This window comes from Zonotrichia leucophrys, chromosome 2 (genome assembly GCF_028769735.1).
Source record: "Zonotrichia leucophrys gambelii isolate GWCS_2022_RI chromosome 2, RI_Zleu_2.0, whole genome shotgun sequence".
NCBI lineage: Eukaryota > Metazoa > Chordata > Aves > Passeriformes > Passerellidae > Zonotrichia > Zonotrichia leucophrys.
This window is the reverse complement of record NC_088171.1, coordinates 59,524,271-59,545,800: the sequence shown is the minus strand read 5'-3', so window position 1 is coordinate 59,545,800 and position 21,530 is coordinate 59,524,271. Positions and strand designations below refer to the sequence as shown.

The window sequence follows — 21,530 nt, the reverse complement described above, 5'->3', positions numbered from 1 at the left end:
TCACCACTGAGCTGATGCTCACTGACAATCATTTCTGTCCACATTCTAGGAGTTTTTAGAGATGTGACTGCTCAGTTAGGGCATTGTTTGGGACAGTGGGTAGAGCAAGCAGAGGTCTAAAACAGGAATCAGTGTTTCTTGGTAGCCAGAGACTGACTAACATTTGTTAGGAGTTGGCATTAGCAAAAATCAAATGCAATTATGTAAAAAACTAAACAAATCAGATCCTACTCTTTCAAAAATATCTTCATAATTTAAAACTTCTTGTACATAGCACTTTGTCATGTATCTTTGCAACTTTATTTTCATTGAACTCTAAAAGCCCCATCTCTACCTTATTATGCTCCAGTTTACTGCGTGTACAGACATTTATCAAATGGGCCATCGGTAGCTGTAGAAATGTAGTAGTCTATCCAAGTTAAAATTCTTGCCTTGATTACTACAAATCCATGGAGCCCTTGGGTCCAAAGCTTCCACTGAAGCACAGCTATTTGCAAATAGATTTTTATAGCACATTAGTGCTGGAGGAGAGTCCAAAGAAAATAGTCCTTTTCAATATTAGAACCAGCTGTGACTTTCTTGTGCTGATGACTCATTCATTTTTTTTTATAGGGTGGGAGAACTAGGCAAAAGACACACAGAGTCTTATTCACGACGTTGTTTGTTTTGCAAAGGGTATCCTAGCCACAAGCCAACTTGATCATACCAATACGCAACTCATGTTTATTTAAAACCTTTTTTCTTTTAACAGTTCCAATTATAAAAACAGAACCCACAGATGACTATGAGCCTGCTCAAACCTGTGGACCAATGAACCAAGGCTTAAGCCCTCTCTCTAAACCGTACTACAGTCAGCAGATCATGATGCCCCCTGATCCTGGTTCGTGCCTCGTGGCCGGCTTCGCCTCCTGTCAGCAGAGAAACGCCGTGATGTCACCTTCTCCCAACGCAAGCCCCAAGCTGCACGACCTTTCATCCTCTCCTTACAAGTGCATCCCCAACCCGGGCCACAGTCATCTCGGACTTCAGCAGCCCGCTGGAGGTGTCCCCACCATACAGGAAGTGCCAAGGTCTATAGTTGTGCACCCAAGCCCCCCCGAGCAATCATCTCACGTCATGCTGCAGCCGCAGGTGAGTCAACATCTGAGCAGTAGCTGTCCCCTTGGTTATCAACAAACACTCTATCCCAACAGTCCCTCTTCTCCAGTTCCATCTGTTACCCAAGAGCCAACCTATTTGCAGTCCTGCAGTCCAACTCACTCATCCATAATGGGTCAACAGCAGCAGCAACTGCCGAAGGTTCACAGAAATGAGTCTCCAACAACCCAACCACTGTCATTGCCAGAGTTGCATGAGGAAAGTAATCATAATTTGGCCCCTATTCCTGTAACGATCAAGCGAGAACCTGAGGAATTGGACCAGATGTACCTGGATGATGGTAAGTCCTCCACGACACAGGTTTGCGTTCACCATGTTGCTCTCTCAGTGAGTTCCCGTAAGCCCCCCTTCTTTTGAATCCTGGTGGAGAAGAAGTTCCATTAATAGCCTGGAAATAGGTGGAAAGGTGCGGACTTTGCTTGGGTTGTCTTTATACAGGAAAGGGCCCTTTCATTTCATTTGCAGTAATGAAACCCCATTATCTAAGCATTAAATGTTGTTAGTTAGCATAGAGCTCTAGCTGCATGACCAATAGCTATGTTGTAATAATCTTAACTGTATGTTCTTGGCTTATGCCCATGCCAGTGACCTGTGGAACTGCAGTGAAAACATATTTAACATTGTCCCATTCATAATGCAGTGAAACGTCTGATGTGCAAATCTGTTCACTGAAACTAAATGTTAAATTGCTCTACTTCAGCTGAGAAGGTTCAAATTAAAAATGGAGGCGTATCTTTCGGCATCACTTTTCAGTCTGTTTGCATCTGATGTTTAGGACAGCCTTTTTTTCCCATTTTTATTGTGGCCTTGCTGCTGCTTTTTCTTTTCTTCCTTTTTTTTCTTTTTCTGGTTTTGTGAGATTCTGTATGTATATATATTTTACATGCAGCACTGAAAAGCTGAAATGCTGTGATAAACCTCTAAGACCCAAATATTTCTTAGTTGAATGTAATAAAAGAGAAAATATGAAATTTGGTTATGTGACCTTACTGAACTGCAATTGAGCATTTGCTGCTAAGAATCCCAGTACTATTCTGGACCCTTACCTTAATGCAGGATGGGAATTCCCTTCCAATAGCCACGTAACTTTATATAACATACCATGCTCATTGAAGAAAGAAATGCCACTTAAATGGCTGCATTGAAACTACTTGGTGCCAAGGAACATCTGAATGTTATTGTCCTTTAGGGAGAATTTAAGGACAATTCATTGCACTGTTTTGTTTTGTTTTTTTAAAAAAGGACATTTTGTCATTCTATTTTAAACAGCATGCTACTCACTGAATTAGGATTCAAAATTAGTGTTCTGGAGCCTGAGTAGCAACTCTTTGCTTTTTAACTTTAGGAAAATTATTTTTCTTCACAGAAGTTGTTACTGCTTACATGCTGGAGAGAGAGCTAGGGAACTTTCCCTAATTAGGATATAAGGTCAACAGTTTTGCACAACACATCTTTTTGACACAGTTTTCTTCATACAGTGTGCATTTTTATCACTTACTTATGCTGCAAGGAGCATGATTTCAACAAGGTATATAAGAAATGTACACAAACAAAAAAAATTTGGGGTTTGAGAAAACCCCAAAGTTTAGATAACTCTAAACCTAAACTCTGCTTTTGAAGAAAAGCACAAGAAAGGGGCAGCCTTCCTGCCTTACCTCTCAAAAATCCCACTACCTCTTCTCAGACAGAGCCATGAAAGCTGCCTTTGCTTTTGCTTCTTGCCCCACTCTCAAGGGCTGGATCAAATGGTTTTGCCTTTAACCTCATCTCTGTTCCACTGCACTCCAGTCCTCTAACAGATGATCAGAACTAATTGTAGAAGCTACCATGTACATCTGCACTGTTATCTGAGGTTGACTTTGGATATCTCTTCAGCTAGCCAAATCCAGATAGACTTCCCTTTGGCATCCAGCAGGCTTTCAAAATCCTTCTGTGGCTAACCACAGCAGCTATAGACCAAGAAAGACGTGACGGTCCTGATAATGGTATATACTAGGAGGAAGCCCAAGCCTTTGTGGTTCAATGAATTAAGTACCACCAGTTCCCACTAAAGAGGTCAATCAGAAATGGCTAAAATGATATTTAGGTTGTCTCAGGGATCACACTGATGGAGCTCAACCCACATGAGCTGCCTTTTCCTGTCTAAACTTTATCTCACTGCCTGAAGAAAAGGTCATCCACTCTATGTATAGCTGAAGTGGACTACTACCCTCTTTGTATTTGTCTCAGTATCTGAACGAGGGGCTAAAGGCAGGAAGTGTTTCTTGTTGGATTTGTGCTGGCCAAGACACCCTGTTCAAACCATATAGAGCTCTGGCATGCCTCAGACACGCAGCACAGGAGCATGAAGCTGTGAGTCAGGCTGGAAGCCTGTTTAGGTATATGCTATATGCATTTCATGAAGGCAGCGTTTTCACCACCACTGCAGACATGGGTTTCACATTTAATCTGATGGAACTGCAGGCTCCTATGGAAAGGGTGGCCTCAATCTGTCTTGCTCTGTCACATGTTCTTGCTGCTTCCTTCAAGTCATATCAATTGATTATGGAGCAGCAGAGCAGGCTAATGGAAAATTAGCCTGCCCAAAATAGCAAAATCCACACAGTTGGGTCAGCTCACGGAACCATGTCCCCTAGCTAGATCCTGCCTTTGAGAGCAGGGCAGGAAGCCTGGTGCTGTGGGTCGAGGGTGCTGCTAGGTCACTCTGGGTGGCAGAAGCCCACCAATAGGTCAGAGCAAGTGTGAGTTGAAGCCACTTCTGATGCAATCTTATCCTCCCCAGCAACTATCTAAGCACTCATCCTGTTTTGGTTAAAAATCCCCTTCACCTGTCAGTTCCGAAAGGGTGATGTCTGGGCTCCCTCTCCCAGTCTCAAGCAGCATTTTGGTCACTCTGGTGTCTGCCTGGAAACCACCAGTGATTGCATCTGGTGTCCCAGGGGGTGCTGCTCACTGAGATCAGCAGGGAAAAGGCCAAGCATGGATGCAGCAGCCCTGGTACTGTGCCTGGTACTGTTTCATTTACACCTCTGACCATAACAGTGAAACAAGGGACCACCGTGAGTTTTGGCAAGTGCCTTGTGCCAAATAGGAGCAACTCATTTTTCCATGTACCTGACTTTTTTTTTAAATAGCAGCTTTTTGAAGGTACCACCATATTTAATTACTAGTATTTCCACCTCTAAGTGTTTTTCTTGTTGGAGGAGTGGGTGGAATATCTGTAGCACTTGTGAACAATATGAAAGCCAGAAACAGTCAGGTATACTTAACTGCTTCCTTTGCATGCTGCTTCGAGTATAACAACTCTTTTTCTCATCCCTGATTAATGAAATATTTTAATGACATTAAAAATTAAATTCTCAAAGCATCACTCATTTTAATAAGTATATCTTCACAGGATTTTGTAGGTATTTAATACACTTTTATCTAAAAGTATTTAAGAAATGTGAGGTATTGACATCTAACATACTTAGGGGACTGCCAGAAAAAAAAATATCCAATTGATTTTCCCAGATTATAACTGATAAAATTTTGGTTGCTTGTTTGCCACTTTAGGAAGTTTTGATTTATGTATCTAATATACACAGAGCCATTTTGGAGCAGAATAAGCAGAAATCATTTGGTTTCAGCTTATGGGTTCAAAGTAATATTCATTCGTTTAGTTCTGGAATATGTCCAAATATAGACCATTTACACTGCAAAGTATGTATGGAAAAAAGCAGTCAATTAATTTATATAAATAGAGATCCTTTATATGACATTTTTCTGCTTTGGTAAGAGGTGCGGAGCTGAAGTAATATAAAGATAGCACATGAAGAGAATTCCATTTTGCAATTAAGTTCTGGTCTTGGCAATCTCATGTTAAATCAAAATCTACAGTAGCCACCTGGGCTACTCATTAAATGTGTTGTCCATTTCAGCATGTGAATATGTGATTCCACATATAGGAACGTATTTAAAACTCACGCCGTAAAGTGATACCTGATATATTATGGCTGTGCTCTTGATACTGAAAGGTATCTGGCTTCGATACCAGCACCCGTTTCAAATCATTTTGAGTTCAGCCTCGTAGCAAAGATTATGGCTGACTACCTTTGCTGCTTTTACAGGAACATTTGATTAAAAGCAGTTGAAATTGTGACATTTATGCCTGGTTCTGGTCCTCTGTGAGAGGCCATGGTCCTTTGCGGGGGGAGAGGGAGTGTCTCCTGTCCTCTGCACCAGGAGCTCCTGCAGATATTGCCAGGACACTGGGGCACCCTGGTAGGTGATGCTGGGACTCTCCATGTCCTTGTGCCACTCCTGCCCTAGGCAGTGAACGTTAAGTGATGTTTGCCTTTTAGATCTAACTTGGGAAGAGTTTGGGGTGCTGGGTGCTAAAGATCATGGAAAGTCATTAGGCAGACAGGCTTGAGGGACCTCTTAAGTACAAATCTATGCTGTAATTTCTTTTAAGAAAATGCATGGTATTTAGGTATTGATGTGTCTGCTATACAGCCCTTTGAGATGTGAAATGGAATGAGTATTGTCCAAAGAGATGGGTAGTTTGGGAAAGCTGCAAGTTGATGAGAATTCTTCCTGGTCCCTTGAACCAGATGTGAAAATTTACCTAATTTATATCTTTGATATCTTTATATTTTGAATGTGCTTGTCTCTGCAGTTATCTAACTAGCACTTGGGTCAAAAGCTATGCTAGTCTGCTCTTGAACTAATCCTCCTTCTTTTGTGTTGACTAGGGCAGCTCAGGCAATTTTTCAGAATTTTAACTGGTTTTCTTAATGGTAGAAGAAACCCGAAGCCAGAGGCAGGAGAGTGGAAATTTACACAGCTTTCCAGATGTCCAGGCAGCTGGGAACTGGCCAGGCTCACAACAGGAGATGCTGTAGGTGACTTGAAATCACCTTCCTCATCCCCATTTCCCTTTCCTGGACCTAGTGTAGCCTGTGTGAAACACAGAACTGAGCTCCAAGTCTTTCATTTCACTAGGACGAATAATGCCAAGAAATATTTTTCAGGTTGTAACTGGCATTCCCACAAGCTGTTAGATATTTTACCTGCAGCAGAATGACACTCAATTGTGAAATTATTTCCTGCTTTTAGAAACATCAAAGAATGTTGTTTTCATTACAGATAAAAATGAAGCTATTTTGAAAAAGTAAGGGGGAAACACATTGATACCAGCAGAAAAAAAAATGTGTGACTTATATTCTCAGCAGATTTCAAAGTGTATTGTACATTCTGTAATCCCATTTGTTATATTAGTGCACAAAACTTTACAAAAGCAGTTTGTAATTGAAAGCAAAGCAGCATCCTGGAGGATTCTTTAATCAAGGTGCTTGTTACTCAGTGCTTGAGTACTGAAGGCCTGGCTTCTGATCTCAACTTTTGAGATGCAGTGGCAGCCTTGTTGAAATCAGGAGCACACTCTCATTGCTGGCCATGAGGCCAGAGTTCCACATGCTGTTGAAAAAAATTTTTCCAGAATGTCCTGAGTCTTGTGTAGGAGCCAAAACTGAAATAGCAGCATCTGAAAGACAGATCTCCTGTCTGAAGTTTTGTATATTAATTCAGCCTCCTCCTCTCCACATGAATGCTTTCATAAAGGTCTCTATCCTGATCAGATCTATAAATCTTTGCATAGTAAGATGAAAATACACAGGCCATAAACAAAGGTATCTGATGTTTGGATATGTGGCTAGCAGAAAGTATCAGAACCACATAATCATCTTTTCTAAAACAAGAAGGCTTTTGTTCTTGTGATTGTCTTTGCACAGCTGTGAGTTTTATAGCACCATGCCAATGAATGCACTCATTGCGACTTGTATTTTACTCTGAAAAGGTAAATTGGGAGTATTAAGCCCCCAATAAGTATGTAAAAGTGGCAAAACCACAGGTAAAGTGTTACTGAAAGCTGCAGTCCTGCCAGCCATTTCATTTTGAACATGGCTCTTTTAAATATAACTTTTGCAGTAAAAGCTGTAACTCCTGGATGTAATATGAGCTATTGCTAATGTCATTCCCATGAATTGCTTACAGTGTTGAACCGTTAGATGTCTGACAAGTCCATATATCTCCTATACAGTATATATGAAAGTTTTTTGCGTCTAAACCATATGTTCTTTTTTTACTTCTCTATATTCTGGAAATGCACGTGGTTTGGTGATATAGTTTATTTGAACAGGAACCATAGCAGACAGAATTATTCTTTTGCTGAAATGTATCCTTTTTCATACATCTCAGCTTCATGATTAAAGCGACTGGCTCTTGAGGCGTTAAGTTTAGTCTGCTTTTGCCACAATTATGCCTTTGAAAACTCCTGGGTTCACCCAGTGATTTCCAGTAGTCCAAATGTCATTAGAACAACATGCAGGTAGTCTGTAAAGTCCAGTAACACTGTCTACACCTTTGGCTTGGGTGAGCTTTTCCCTTCCTCCCTCTTGGCCAAGCTTCGCAGCTCTGGGAGAAAACAAATAGCTTTCCTCATGGAAAGTTTTACTTAACCTGGCATGGTGCCTGAGCCTAGACCCTCCTCATCTCTAATGATGATTGAAAGTGTACATGCTACTGTGATAAAACATGCTGAGCGTTAACATTTGGGGCTTGGGTTGTAGGCGATGAGTAAGGGAGGGCTGAAGTAATGCGTTCGAGTCAGCCCTTCGTTGGACTTGCACGTCTGGGTTGGAGGGGGATCCTGTTACACGAAACCACACACCCACGGGAATGCATTTTGCTGTTTCTAGCAAGTTTGATGAATTGGGTCTCCTAGGAGGCCCGCCAGAAGAAAGCCCCCAGAAGCACAGATGACCAGACAAGGTGTCTTTCCTGGTTTTCTGCAGCCCCAGGTGTGCAGCTGCCCACAGAACAGACCTGCCTACCTCTTAGCTGTGGTATGCTGTGAAACATAGTAGGGAACTTTGCTTTCTTTCAATGTCAGCACTTACATTTCCAGGGAGGTCCTTGAGCCTCAGGCTTTCAAGAAAGTGTCCAGTGCCTTCAGAGAAGTCCTTAGTGGCTCCAGCCCCATTCAGTGATGCCACACACTGGTGGAGGAGGCTGGAGGCTGACCAAGGGGCAGGAAGGCTGCAGAAAGCAGTGTTGAAAAAGCAGTCTTTGGCTGATGTGCATCTGCACATGCACCTTCATGTTAACACTTAGAGTTATGAAGTGTTTGTCTGCAGCTGTGTTGCTCCCCCTCTTTCTAGCTGAGACCAGCTTGGAAGAAGTCACTTCTCACTCCCATGCCCGATGCATTCTTCCATTTCTGTATCAATGACTGTTGGTGTTGCCGCTTCAAATGGGTGAGGGTTTTGTTGGTTATTTTTTGTAAGCTTTCCCTGGGAGACCGGAGCAAAGAAGTTGCTGTATCTGAGCCTTGGTAACAGTTACATCTGCTTTTAACCCTGGAGAAGTGCCAAGGAAAATACATGGCTTGCAGAAGCACAAGCTTCGTGAGAAAGCTTTGTTCGGATGCAAATTATTTTAGGAATATGTTGTTTGTTTGAATCCTTTCTGCTGAGCTGAGCAATATTAGCTGCTCAGGTGTGGCCTTGTGCCTTGGCCTCCGTGCTGTCATGTCCTGAGCCCCTTCTGTCAAAACATAAGTGGGGAAGTTGTGGTGCAAGCCCCTTTTCTCAAGGGAGCAGAATACGCCACAGGCCCCCGCAGCGCCTCTACAGAGCTGGGCTGGCAGCTCAGCCCAGCAAACACATCCGTGTCAGAGGGAGCAGCCTCCCTGACTTCACGCACAGCGCTCTTGGAGAGGTACTGGAAGGCTGCTGGATCCCCAAGCTGTGGAGGGCCTGCCTCTGCTCCCACTTAAGTCAGTAACACCATTCCCTTTGGGTTCGTTGGGAGCAGGACCAAGCGCGTGGCTGGTAGTTAAAGCACACATAATAGTTGCATTCATGGAAGCCTAGTCCCTGATAGACAGGCAGAGAGGGAGTTTTTCCAAGCAGATTCCTGCACGGCACCACTCATTGTTTCACTGTGTCTGCCGGACAGCTGGGGGCTGGGGCAGGGGCCTGATAGTGGCTTGACCATGGCTGCAGAGAGCAGGCTGCTTGATAACCTGGCTCCGGGTCCTTCCCCCTCTCTGAGGAGCTGATGCTGATTGCAGCCAAAGGGGGCACAGGCTTCCACAACAGGCTTATCACCAGGCTGGGAGGAAGCTTATGAAAAAAAGCAGACACTCAAAATGTTTCCCTCCTCCTCTCTCACTGAGGAAGTCTGCAAAGCCTGGGTATTGAAAATACCTGGGAACAATCAGTGAGTAAGAAATACAGTAGGAAAACTGCAGTCCTATTCCTCGCTGGCCAGCCTGGCTGGGTTTGGCAGCAAACCAGGGAGCTGGACCAACCCTTTATCTCCTCTACAGGCTTCACTTTTAGATCTACATTTTGCCCACCATGAAACCTACTGAAAGACAAATAGCAGAAAGCTGAGTGAGATGGGGCTCCGAGTGTGTCAAAACTCTCAAACCATATTGTTCCTGAAAAAATAAGTTGCAGTATGAGCACTGAAACAGTCCTGAAAAAGCAATGCTGCAGGTTATCCAAATCCATAATTAGTGAGTTAATTCTTTGATCCTTATGTAGTTATAGCTCATTATCTAAGCGTCGTGTAAACACAAGAATGTTCTTCACTTGCCTTTCTTTGTACAACTAAAACATGATTTCTCTACTTAATTTTGACTCTTCTGCAACCAAACTGCTGCAGAGAATGCAGAAGACAAAATTTTATTCTTCATGTCGGTATGTCCAGATTACTTTTGATGTTAGATTTCTGTGGGAGCTAGGGCTGATGATCTATTCCATTTCATAACTCTTGTGATACCTTTGGGGTTGCAGAATAGGTATTGCTGTAGATATTATGAATCCCTTTTGATATCCTGGGAGCAGCACTCAGTTCCTTTTCTAGTGCTTCAGGGAAAATATGTGTTTCAGTGTCTTCTGCAGATTACTTAAGAAGTAGAAAAAACACTATTTTGGGTCACAAGAGAAGCCTCCAAAAATAACTAACTGAAGAATATTTATTTTGACCTTTATTTCTATCCTGCATATGCAAATCCATACACAGATAAAGTATCTGAATTTATCTATAAGGCCTTGTGTTCTAATTCTTTTACATCTTTGTAGTTGTGGTGGGTGAGAGTGATCTCTTGTACTCATGACTGACTTCTGAAAGTCGTGCAGGTGCCTGTTGAGCAAAACCTTTTAGAAACATGAGGTCAGGTGGAGAAGCCCATCCCTTGGAGGTTCTGTTGTGCACAGTCAGTTCCTGAGCCACTGCAGCTCCATTGTCACTAGTGCTGGCATCTGAGCTTTTGCTATCCAGTTATTCTTTTGGAAAGCTGAAGTGACTGGCAATCTCTTTGCTGTTAGTTGACATGTTTTTTCCTCTGTGATCACTGTGTTCCACCAAGCTCCAGGCTGCACTTGTACTCAGCTACTGGCTTGAGGCCTTTCACCTCTGGCCATCTGCACGAGGCATTAACAACTTCTCCAGGCATCTTCTTCTTACAGTAATGTCTTTGGGTCAGTAGTACTGGGAAGTTCAAATGTTCTTCACAATCTAACATGACTTTATATGAACTTGCCATATAAAAAGAGAAACTGGTTCTGTTTGTTTTTGGTTTTTTTTTTCAATTGCACTCTTTATTTTCTTTGTTCTGAAAAACTTCCTTGACTCATTAGTGCTCACCACTGCACGACACACCGTAGGTCCCAGCAGCCAAAGGCCAGAGCTTCCTGAAGCTGCTGGAATTGATGCCACGCAAATTCCCGTTTTCCAGTTTTTTTTGTAATGAGTCCAAGTTTTGCCAAGTTGTACCTCAGCCAGACACTGCACAAGATCTCTCTGGAAGGGCCACCAGAAATGGAGATGGCTGTGCTATTCCAGACCCTGAGCTCCTAGGTAACTTTGAAAGGGTTCTCAGGCATTTTTTCCTTGGTTTTTTCTTCCCCACAGAGAATGTGTTAGGATGAGGAATGACCACATTACAAAAGAAAAAGATGCAAAGCTGATTTTAGGGTAGAAGGTGCCATCAGCCACAAAGACTGCTTTTTGCATCAGCAGACAAACCCAGGGGCAATGGCTGCTTCAGAAAACTTTTCAGGAATTCTCCCACTGTCTCTGGAAACCTGTGCTGCACCTTTACAGGCCAGAAAAGCACACTACCATCTATTTAAACCACAGACTCATAGTTGGATGAGCTGTCACCACTTGGTAGGAACCCACAAATCTCCATTGTTACCAGACAAACTGCTGGTTTCTGCCCTGTTCAGCACATAGTCAGAGTTGTAGAGATAAAGGTGACCATGGCCTTTGGGGTTAGAGGGTTCAAACTTACCTTTTTGCAGTCTGATGTCTTAGATATTTCATGCCATTTCAATGGCAAAGTAAAGTCTTAAAGAGGAACCAGCAATACTGAAGTCAAGGAAAGGTTTGCCTGAAGGACATGCTAATGTGAAAGCAGCTCCTTGGTGCTATTTTAGTAGCTAACTCACAATTCCAGAGATAGCTGCAGCCCTCAGCTTAATTGGTGTGAGCTTGCTGGCAGAGGCAGATCTGTGTTGCAAGACTCCAAGACCCCCTGTCAAAGCTGGGGCTGCAAAGGATTCAGCACGTTGGAAGGGATGGGGCAATGGGGCCCTTTGTGACAAGTACAGGCAAGTGCATGTGTGTCTGTACATCTACTCCATTTGGGAAACTTAGTAAGGAAAGTAAAATAGCAGCTGTCTCATGAAGCTGTAGCACCGTCAGCAAGCATTTTAAAGTTTCAGACTTCGAGTATGAAACTACCTGATGGCGTAATTAGAGTGAAAGAAGGCCTGAGAAAAAGAGAAATGAGAGGAGGGTTAAATATAACATCCCCATTAAAAAAAAAAATGAAAAGCATAGATGAATTCTGGAAGAAGAGGAGAAAGGAGGAGTGTGGGTGTGAGAGAGAGGAGTTTGTCTAAAAGTGAAATGGTACAAATGAGTAGTAAGAGCCCAGGATTTGACTGCGTTGGAAAAGTGTGTCTAAAGGATACTTTGCCCCAAAATAATTTAAGTATAGAGAAAAATGAGAGAAGATGATGAAATTAGCATTGTGCTCCTTAAACTTACATAGATCCAAGGAGAGAGGGTAGAGGAGCCTCTCTGTCTGTTGGTCTGGATTGAGATGGCTGCATTGCCTGCAGGTGGAAAGGTTTGGTGGGCAGCTGCCTCAGGGCAGGACATTCAAATAACCCCATGGCTTATTTCCATGTTCTGTAGACAGGTTTTCTAAGAGGCAAGGAAAGGGCTTCAGAGCTGCCCCTGGGTGGAGAAATCTTCCTCAAGGAGACCAAAAAACCCTCAGAAATATGGTAAAAATGAAGAGGCTGGGAAGTAGTCTTTGAATAAATACAGTCCCATCACCTGAACTTAGTGAGAAATTGTCATATCAGTTTTAACACTTAGAGTGTAACAGGGCATTCAGTAAAAATGAGAAAAATAAGAATATATGATCCATTTATTTTTCCCCAGTTGGAAACTACCCAGAAAAAATAGTGCTAGAAGGAGTAGAAGTGATCAGACCTTGACAAGGCAGTTGAGAATTTGTAAAAGCTCACTTTCAGGATATACAACTGAAGAATAGAACAGGAAATCCCCTTATTTGCAACTTTTGAAAGATGGCATTCAAGTTACATTTAGGATGTCATCCAAGTGCCACAAAATTTTTTTCCATCATCTTTGATGGGTGTTCTAAAACAGGATGTGTTAAATCAGGGAAAATAATAACAGACTCCCAAGTCAATTAACAGAAGATTCACAACAGATTGTGAATCACTATATTAAAGAATCAGTTAGAGTCAGCTATTTACATAAAGGCAGAGTAGTAGCAAAAGAAATTTTGAACTAGAAAAAATCAGAACATCTGCTGAAATTTCCAAAGCTATATTTAATGTTATCTTAGGAAAAGCACCTGGACTGAATGGTGTCTCATCACAAATTTTTAAGTGTTTCCAGACCAAAATCACTTGGATACTTCTAAAAAAACGAATCAGCTGCTAAAGTAAAAGAGAAAACTCCTTTCTAATCCCTTCCTTTCCACTGAATTTTGTGGGATGGGGAACATCACCACCTTAAACCATAGCACCTTCTGCTGTCATGAACTACTTTGCTGGAACCCAGGCCTGCCCTTGCATAACAGTACCATTAGCTAACTGTAGGGTAGGCTTTATTATTATAAGGAATATTTTGGATTCAAGCACTCAGCACAGAGGAGTGTATGAAAAGTGAGCAGACTTCGATAGAGATGCCAGATTTCCTGCCAAGAAATCTACAAATGGATGGACCTTTTCTTTGTTTGTTAGATGAATATTCAGAGAAAAAATCTGCTTTTGAAATTTGCAGCAAACCTACTGTCATTTATTTTAGTGAGGAAGGGGGTAAGATACAGGACTGTCTGCATCTCATGGTGTGAGCTGTGACCCTAAAAACTTTTGTTCAGCCAGACAGAGGTCAGCCAGATGCATACCTGATGTTTCTATGGTTTCTCTGATAGTAACATCTAAATTTCTGCAGCAACCAACATAATTTCTCTGCTGTCAGTTAAGAGCCTGCTTCAGGGAGGAGCTGGCAGATGCTTGTGACGCCAGATGAGGCTGTATCATGCTTTCTGTCATGCATGATCCCCTGAGGGATGTGGCCACCACCTCCCTGTGCCTATTTTTGGAAAAATATCTGTGTTCAGAAAGTTGTCTGAAGACAGATTTACATCTCATATGAAAAACTTTCATTGGGGGGAAGCACCACTGAAGGGGGAAAACCCCACATCTTGTGACACTAAAGTAATTGTAAGAATTCTTCGCTGAGATGGGAATATTTCTCATAATATGGAAAAGACATCTAGATTTTACATTGCTGCAAAATTAAAATCTTATGAATGGGAGAACTTACCATTGGGTATTTTTGATAGAGGCAACTGGAGTAACTCAGCATAGATCCATCTAATTGTAGTGCAGCTGCCCTGATTTCTACCTGTTCAGACCCAAAAACAATTTAGTTAAGAATGAATGTACTAGCTGCAGGGATGATTATTCTGGCTACATCCTTACTTGAGATTACCTTGCTTTTAAGTACTAAGAGACATTTCTCTTTTCCTTTGCAAACTTTTATTTCTGTTATTTATCTGTGTCTCACATGCCAATGGAAATCAGAAAAGAAAATTAATTTGTATGAATGGGCTTCATAAACTTCATGATTTACCAGTAATGAAATCCGGGTTTGCAGAATGAGAAATAATAGGGCTTTTCCAAAATATCTTAATCCTTGGCTATGATTAGTGGCATAAAATGAACCATTCTTTCCTACGTGTCTAAAGTCCAAGTTGTGCTCCATGTGATGTTCTTTCCAGTCTCATGTCAGTAAATAATTGCCATGCTGCACTTTAGACTGTCTCTGACCTTCACTATCCTCACTTTTCTTGAACAAAATTTAGGAATTTTTGTAGATTGATCTCCTCCTGTGATATGATCTAGTCTAGTTTGAAAGGAAAGCTTGTTAATCCTACTCCCAAATTCCTTACCCAGTTTACTATAAATGTACTGCTCTGTAAGCATACGTAATGCAGCACAGCCATAACAGTGCTTAAAACAGGATTAGGCAATGCCTCATATTTTCTAACTACTTCTACTTCTACAGGAATACAAATTCACTCTCTTTGTATTGTCAAGAATAACTTTAAAAAAAAAAGGTTTAGCTAGTTTCAGTTTCATGATTTTTTGCCAGAATATTGTCTAGTCTGTCTAAACTTGGCCAGTTTGTTTAATTACCTGAATATGAACCAGATATTGTTCATATCTTAAGGAGCCTCTTTTGAGGAGGGGAAGAACCAAGTACCTTAACATGATCTTATTTTAGCAACTAAAATTTGGCAGCTGTGCTGTGTACTCAAGTGAAGCAAAGATTCTTAGTTCTAGATAAATGGTTTAAAATCTAGAAAAGAAAAACTGCATGCTGCTACTAAAACCATGTGCATGGTTTTCCAGTATTCCCTAGAAGGTGGGAAGGGCTCTAGGATCACACTGTACCCACATGCATATGCACTAAAACCAACACACTGAAGTAAACACAGAAATGTGCTTGTCCTGTTTGAGTGGTGGAAATCAGAAGTCTGCTGACATCAGAGAAATCTTGAGTGCTTCAAAATTCAGGCAAAATAGGAGAACACATCTACCTGCCTCTTTAGCATATCAGCTTTAAAACATTTCAAATGATCTTTTGGGAATAATGAAGAAAATAGAGTGTTTACAATACAGTGACTGGTATTTTTTTTCCTGCCAAGCCATCAGCCCAGTGCATTGCATATTTGTAAACTACCTTTGCAGATGTCTGTCTGTGTTTAATAAGAACTTGATGCAAAGCTCATTGAAGCAAGCAGGAATTCTTCAGTTGTCTCCTGTGCTCTTGGGATCAGGCTCCAATTCACAACCATGATAACCTTCACTTAATAATCTTTTAAAAACTCCTGTGTTGAAAATAAATAATGCATGAAAAATCTCTAATATTGTGTGAAAATTTCAGGACCCAAAACTTGATGCAGACACAAGTTATAGCACCCAGAGTAACTGTAGAATTACATTAATAAGTTAAGTTTAATGGCACATACAATAACCTGAAATGCTGCCTATATTTCACTGACTGGCAGTGCTTCAAGCACACTCACTTTGGTTCTGTGGGTGTGCTGATATTTAAAGCAATGTTTGTGTTGGTTGCAAGGGATCTCAAGGAGATCTCAGCATGTTCTTGCACACTGAATGCTGTGTAAGTGTATTTTGTATGACTGAGCCATGTCTGTTTCTGTCATCCTTTATGCCAGTAGGACAGAGACATTCTTCTCCTAGAGTAGTCCTTATACAAATGTATAAGGTCCCTTTTTAGAAGTCTCTTGAGTGGCTGTACTCGTTCATGTGGTCTGTAATGAGACAATGACAACACTGCACCATGTGCTCTCTGTGGAAAACAGTGTAATTTCAACAATTTTTCCATTTTCTCTGGTGTTTTTCTCTAAAGAGGGGACCTTCTGTATGTGTACAAAGATTTCTGTTGCAGCTCCCCATAGATAGCCACGCCAAAGAGAAAGCATGAAAGCTTCTAAGGCAGGACATTCATCCTAACTTATCTGGCCCTCAGAGACATTAGCTAATCGAGGCATGATACTCCATACAATAGGACAAGTGCTGTAAAGCTACCTCTGTTATCCTAGCAAACATGGAGACTTATCATTGCCATGGCCATTTTACAGGATTTGTTTGCCTCTGACAACAGCATCCACAGCCTATGGTGCAATCAGCTCCAACAATTAATCTGATGCTGGCTCTCTGTGTTATCGTCTCCCTAATAAGTCTTTTTTTTCGTTCCCACCCCATTTGTGAGAACTTCTCCCCTGGAGCTCTTCTCTATCAGGCCCCTGCAGCTGCTGTTATTTTAGATATGGCAGGAAGTAGGTATCGGAAAACAGCAAGAGCTCACAGCACTCAGAAAAATCTAGAAATTCCTCTGATTTACCCCAGGCTCTGGCTCCAATCAAAGCTGGTTGAAAAAAGAAAATGAAAAGCGAGAGGGGGGGAAGTTGGCGTGGAGAAAGGCCCAAGCAGACAACTGCGTCTGGGCTGCGCGTGTAAGGAAGGAGAGTTCAGCCGTCACCTCCTGCGGGGTACCGGGGGGGTGCTCTACATGCCCGTGTGGGATGGGAAGTGCTTGGCTGGGAGCAGCATTCTGTGGCAGAGCTGGGGCAGCCACCCTCTCCAAGAGCCAAGAAAACCCCTTCTTGCTTCCCCAGGGACATGTGTTTCTCATCCCTTTTTCTTGTTCTCCCCCTTGCGTGTCCGGTGTATGCCTGAAACAGATCGGCTTCCCTGGCCCTCCAGCGGCTCCTGTAAATGCTTTTAGCAGCAATTACCAAGGGGCACCAGCCAAGGACACTGGTGGAAAGTCACTGGAGCAGGAACTTACATCACTACTATTAGTATTAGTATTGTGATTACTATTATTACAACCACTTTTATTTTTATTATAATTTTACAGCTCAGACAGGATACTTCTTAATCTGCTCAGCAAAGATATTTTTACTCACTCTGAGTACCTTTTAAATCAAGCTGACTTTGGAGATGACTTCTGAGAGGAAAGAAAATAAAAGAAAAGAAAAAAGAAAAGGAAAAAAAATATAAGAAAAACACCTCCAAATCATTAATTCGGCAAGCAGTTTAGGGAAGACACCACCACCCCCATACACAAAATGCATGCAGAAAAATTACTACCTTTAGGACTGGTTTTAATAAATAAATTGCTCCTTTGACACAGCAGATAAGGAGGAAGATGTCCACCCACAGACATCTCACACTATTAGCAATCTAGTTAACATCTGTGAATGTTTTAGGGAAAGAAATTACACTTTGAGACATTTCTTTTTTAATTACAGGCTCCAGATGAGATTTGTTAGAGCAGGGAAATGTATCCCATAGCTACTGATGTCAATAGCAAGCAGTCCCTAAAGCCAGCCAGGATTGGGAAAGCCATGCTGTTTGCTGCTCTTGGCACTGCTCCCTGCTTTCACAATGTCAAAGTTAGAACCGCCTTTATATGCACTTTCCATTTTTTTTTTCCACAGTAGCTGTTGCCAGCAAGCTGTAAACTACCGTATATCACTCAGATTTAAGAACCTAAACTTTAAAACAAATTAAACTCTTGTTGACATTGTAGTAAAAATCAGAATCGAACTGAACAGCTCAGTAAAACTGCACTTCAATTATTTTATGGATTTAAGATTGTTTTCTAGGATTCCCAGACTCCCAATACAGCAAAGTTATTTCCTCTTGGCAGATGTCTGGAAAAAAAATTTCATTGAATGGATAAAATCATGTGGCAGACACCAGGTTGAAGCCTAAAGGGAGGAAATGGTGTCTCCCCAGCACCTGTAAATATTTGCTCTGTGTCTTGACCAGGAGAGCCTTTCGTCCATGCTTTGAAAAAAATTTTCAAGGTTTTAATTTTATGAGTTTTTAAGGAAATAGAATTTTCATCTGTCAAAGCCCAGTTTCAGACTAGGTGTTTGTGTGGGTTTGAACGAGAATGGCAATGGCAGATCTGACCCACCCTTTAGAACCACATCCGATTGCAGGTAAATGCATGCAGCACACCAGTGGTCCGAGTCCCCGGCCTCTGCTTATCTTTCATTTTCCTACTTAGCAGCTAGTGTTGGGTATTCTTTTTATAATTCTCTCTCTTTTTTTTTTTTTTTTCCTATTCTGTAAAATGGAAACAAGGGTTTCCATCTGATTAATTGCCAGGTTTCCATTCTTTTTAATGTTTCCTCTGAAAACAATTCGGAATGAAAGTATTTCAGAAATGTATGTAGATGGAAATTACAGGAGATAATAATTTGTTTCATGGAACTATGTTTTACAAAAGGTGTGGTGCACCAGAAGGGCTGTTGTGTGGAGCAAACAACAATCCATTTGTGTGGCCTTTCATCAAAACCTTTTTTGCACTTTTTTCTTTTATCTCATCGGTGGAATGTCCTTGATGTTCCCAAATCTCCAGACTAAAAGCGCTTGGTTCACATGGTCTTCAGCAAGAGCTGACCCTTGCTGGATTGCTCTTGTTGCAGGGATGCTTCTGAAGAGAGAGCCAGATGTTGCACATCTGCATGCCCACAGCTAGGTCCTGTGGTCTGCATGTCCTGGCTCAGCTCCCCAGGGAGCAGGGACCTGTCTGCCCCTTCAAGCAATGTGTAGTTGTGTGGATTTTCCAAGGCTGCTGTGTTAGCCTCCATGCATTTACCTCCTGCTCTGAATTAGCTGATTTGACCTGACTGAATCTCATGAAAGCAGCCAGTTTTCTTCATTGAAGCATTATTAAATTTTTAAAGCTCCTCTTGAATTACTGTTAAAGTTCTTCCACTCATTTTGTTGCCTGGAGCACCTCTCAAAAGTGCAGGCCAACTCCTGCTGGAGTTTGGATGTGCTGTGAGATCGCAGTCTGGGCCATGGAAGCACCCTGTCATTTCTCAGCTATTGAGAAGAAAGGGTTTTGAAATCCAGCTCCTCAAAATGAGGTAGAAAAGAAGCCTGTTGCACATTGCAAGTGACTGTTTGGAAAGTGTAATGCAACCATTTTGAATAAAATTTCAGGTCCTTAAGTGTGTTTGAGAGATGAGTGTTGTACACCTGCTCTCAAGTGCTTTTTTCCTACTTCTCTAGTGCTGGCTGCAGGTTTACAGTGCTTTGTTCTCGGGGCAGAATAAATTTCCTCTCTAGTGGGGGGCACTGAGCATCAGCAGGGTTCTTGTGTTAAGCACAAGGGGGAAGATTTTGTCTTCCCTGGGAGCCCAGCTGTGATTCTTGCTGAATTCTTGCAACTGCATGTGGTGATTTTACTGTTGACATTGCTCTGTCAGTCCAGCCAGAGCTTGAGCCATTCTGCAGCTAGGCACAGCATGTGGGAGAGGAGAAAAGAGGAAAAGACATTTTGTCATCTTTGCAGCTCTGTCACACTGGGACCACGTACAAATAGGAGTATTCCTCCAGCTGCTATAATCTGAGATACTTGCTGGAGGTGGTTTTAGCATCCAAGGAGTACTGGAATCCAGGAACAGTCTGGGTGCAGTTTTCACACCCACGTCTCCAGACTAGGGACTGCATCCACTAACACCCTGGGGGTTTCCACATCATGGCCCGAGCTGCACTGGTATATCTCCAGTGCAAGTCTGCTTAAATCAGCCCTTGGATCAAAGCTTCCCAGCCAAACTGGATGGGGGGTTCGTTATGAAAAGGGCTGACCCTAGTTAGGGTGGTACAAAGCCAAAGCATGAGTGTCATTGAGCACTGCCAGTGCTCTTATCCAAGGAGCCATGACAAAGACAACATGCACTCCTCTTTGAGGTGCAGTGTTCTCCAGGAACAGATGCTGCCGTGGTTGAAATGAAATCCTGCAGCAGTACTTACAGCTCACATTATGGTGGTGACCAGGTCATCATGCCAAAAGCAAATTTATTGCATGACAGCTTTTTATTGTATCCATTTTTTGCCATCTCATCGCAACTACCAGTTCAGATTGCCAGAGCCAGCCAGGTTCTTGCCCCCTGCTGAAGATTAGCAGCTGTGTTCCATTCCCTAAGGATTTCCCCCAGCTAGCATGACCTTTCCCAGCCTAGTCGCCAGCAGGCTCATAGGGGGATTTCTTTTCCCTTATCAAACACACAAAAATTTTATTAGACCCACCCAGCCTTTCTCTTCCATTCAGCAGCGTGTGGCCACTCACTGAGTCACTTCATGGTCATCCTTTTATCTGACTGAGCAAAACCCCTGTGGATTAGGGGTTACCAAACAAGGCTCAGCCTTCACACGGGCAAGGCACAGATGTGTCCCCACAGTGGGCACCCACCATAGGCACATTGGTTATGGCCTGCACAGCACCCTCCTGTTGTCACTGCCCAGGTGCCCTCTTTGCTGGGTGATGTGAATAATGGCATTGATCTTTTATGTTTGGCATGCACTTCTCTGATGAAAAGGGCTATAAAGGAAAGAGGTGGTGGTGATGGTGATGATAGTAGGACAAGCTGGGTTGATTAGAAGAAAAAACAATGAAAAAAGACAACCAAACACTTCTTGCTCAGAAAAAGAACGTATAGACCCTGTTTTAACTTATCTCCAGGACACTTCCATTCTTGAGACTATGTTGCTCCTGCTCAAGTCCATCAGATTTTGAGGCTGGTTGAGTGGAAGAAGAGTGAAGTCTCTTGGCCGTTTTCTACCCATGGAAAGAAAAGGGCACTCAGCAAATACTGCTATGTGACCTAAAGTGTTTCTTTCTTGCCTCCATTTATTGTTTCTTTGCTTTACTTGCTATGCCCAGATGCACACAAGCTGTTTTTTTATGAACAGCAGTGCAAGGTGGCTCATTTTGGAGGATTCCAGAGGATCACTACGGGCCACACTATTATTACATAAAGTCAATTAAAGAGCATACATGCACATCCCATTGATTTGATTTAGAACTAATGAAAGCTTCAGTAATGTGCAATTACAAGAAACTTAATGACCCCATTATATTGAATGCAACTTCTGTGGCACCTAATATGTTTTGATGAATTGCTCATTATGTGCAATGTTAGAAAAGCTTCTAAAAAGATTAATAATTGTATAATCAATAGAGAAATTCAGTTTTCTTTTACTTTTTTTAAACTCTGAAATCAGTAAACCATAGAGATTATGGACCTTTTCTTGCTCCATTTTTTCCTCCTGTACCCCCAGAATTATTTTTTCTCTAAAGCTAACCTGTCACTTTTCCAACATGCTGAGTAAAGCCCTTTCTTGTGTTATGTAGAAAGGTCTGGCCTGATG

General features: G+C 42.1%; 1 protein-coding gene across 4 annotated transcripts in view; it reads left to right on the top strand.

The window, feature by feature from the left end:
- The window catches only part of NFATC1 (nuclear factor of activated T cells 1), a 109,522-nt gene that overhangs the window by 76,848 nt on the left and 11,144 nt on the right, over positions 1–21,530 (top strand). For 2 of the 4 annotated variants that reach the window (XM_064705152.1, XM_064705153.1), the window contains exon 9: positions 752–1,438. In XM_064705152.1, coding sequence (XP_064561222.1) covers positions 752–1,438 — 687 coding nt within the window. The remainder of the gene's footprint in view (positions 1–751; positions 1,439–21,530) is intronic. The other 2 variants (XM_064705154.1, XM_064705155.1) reach the window with 2 other exon arrangements.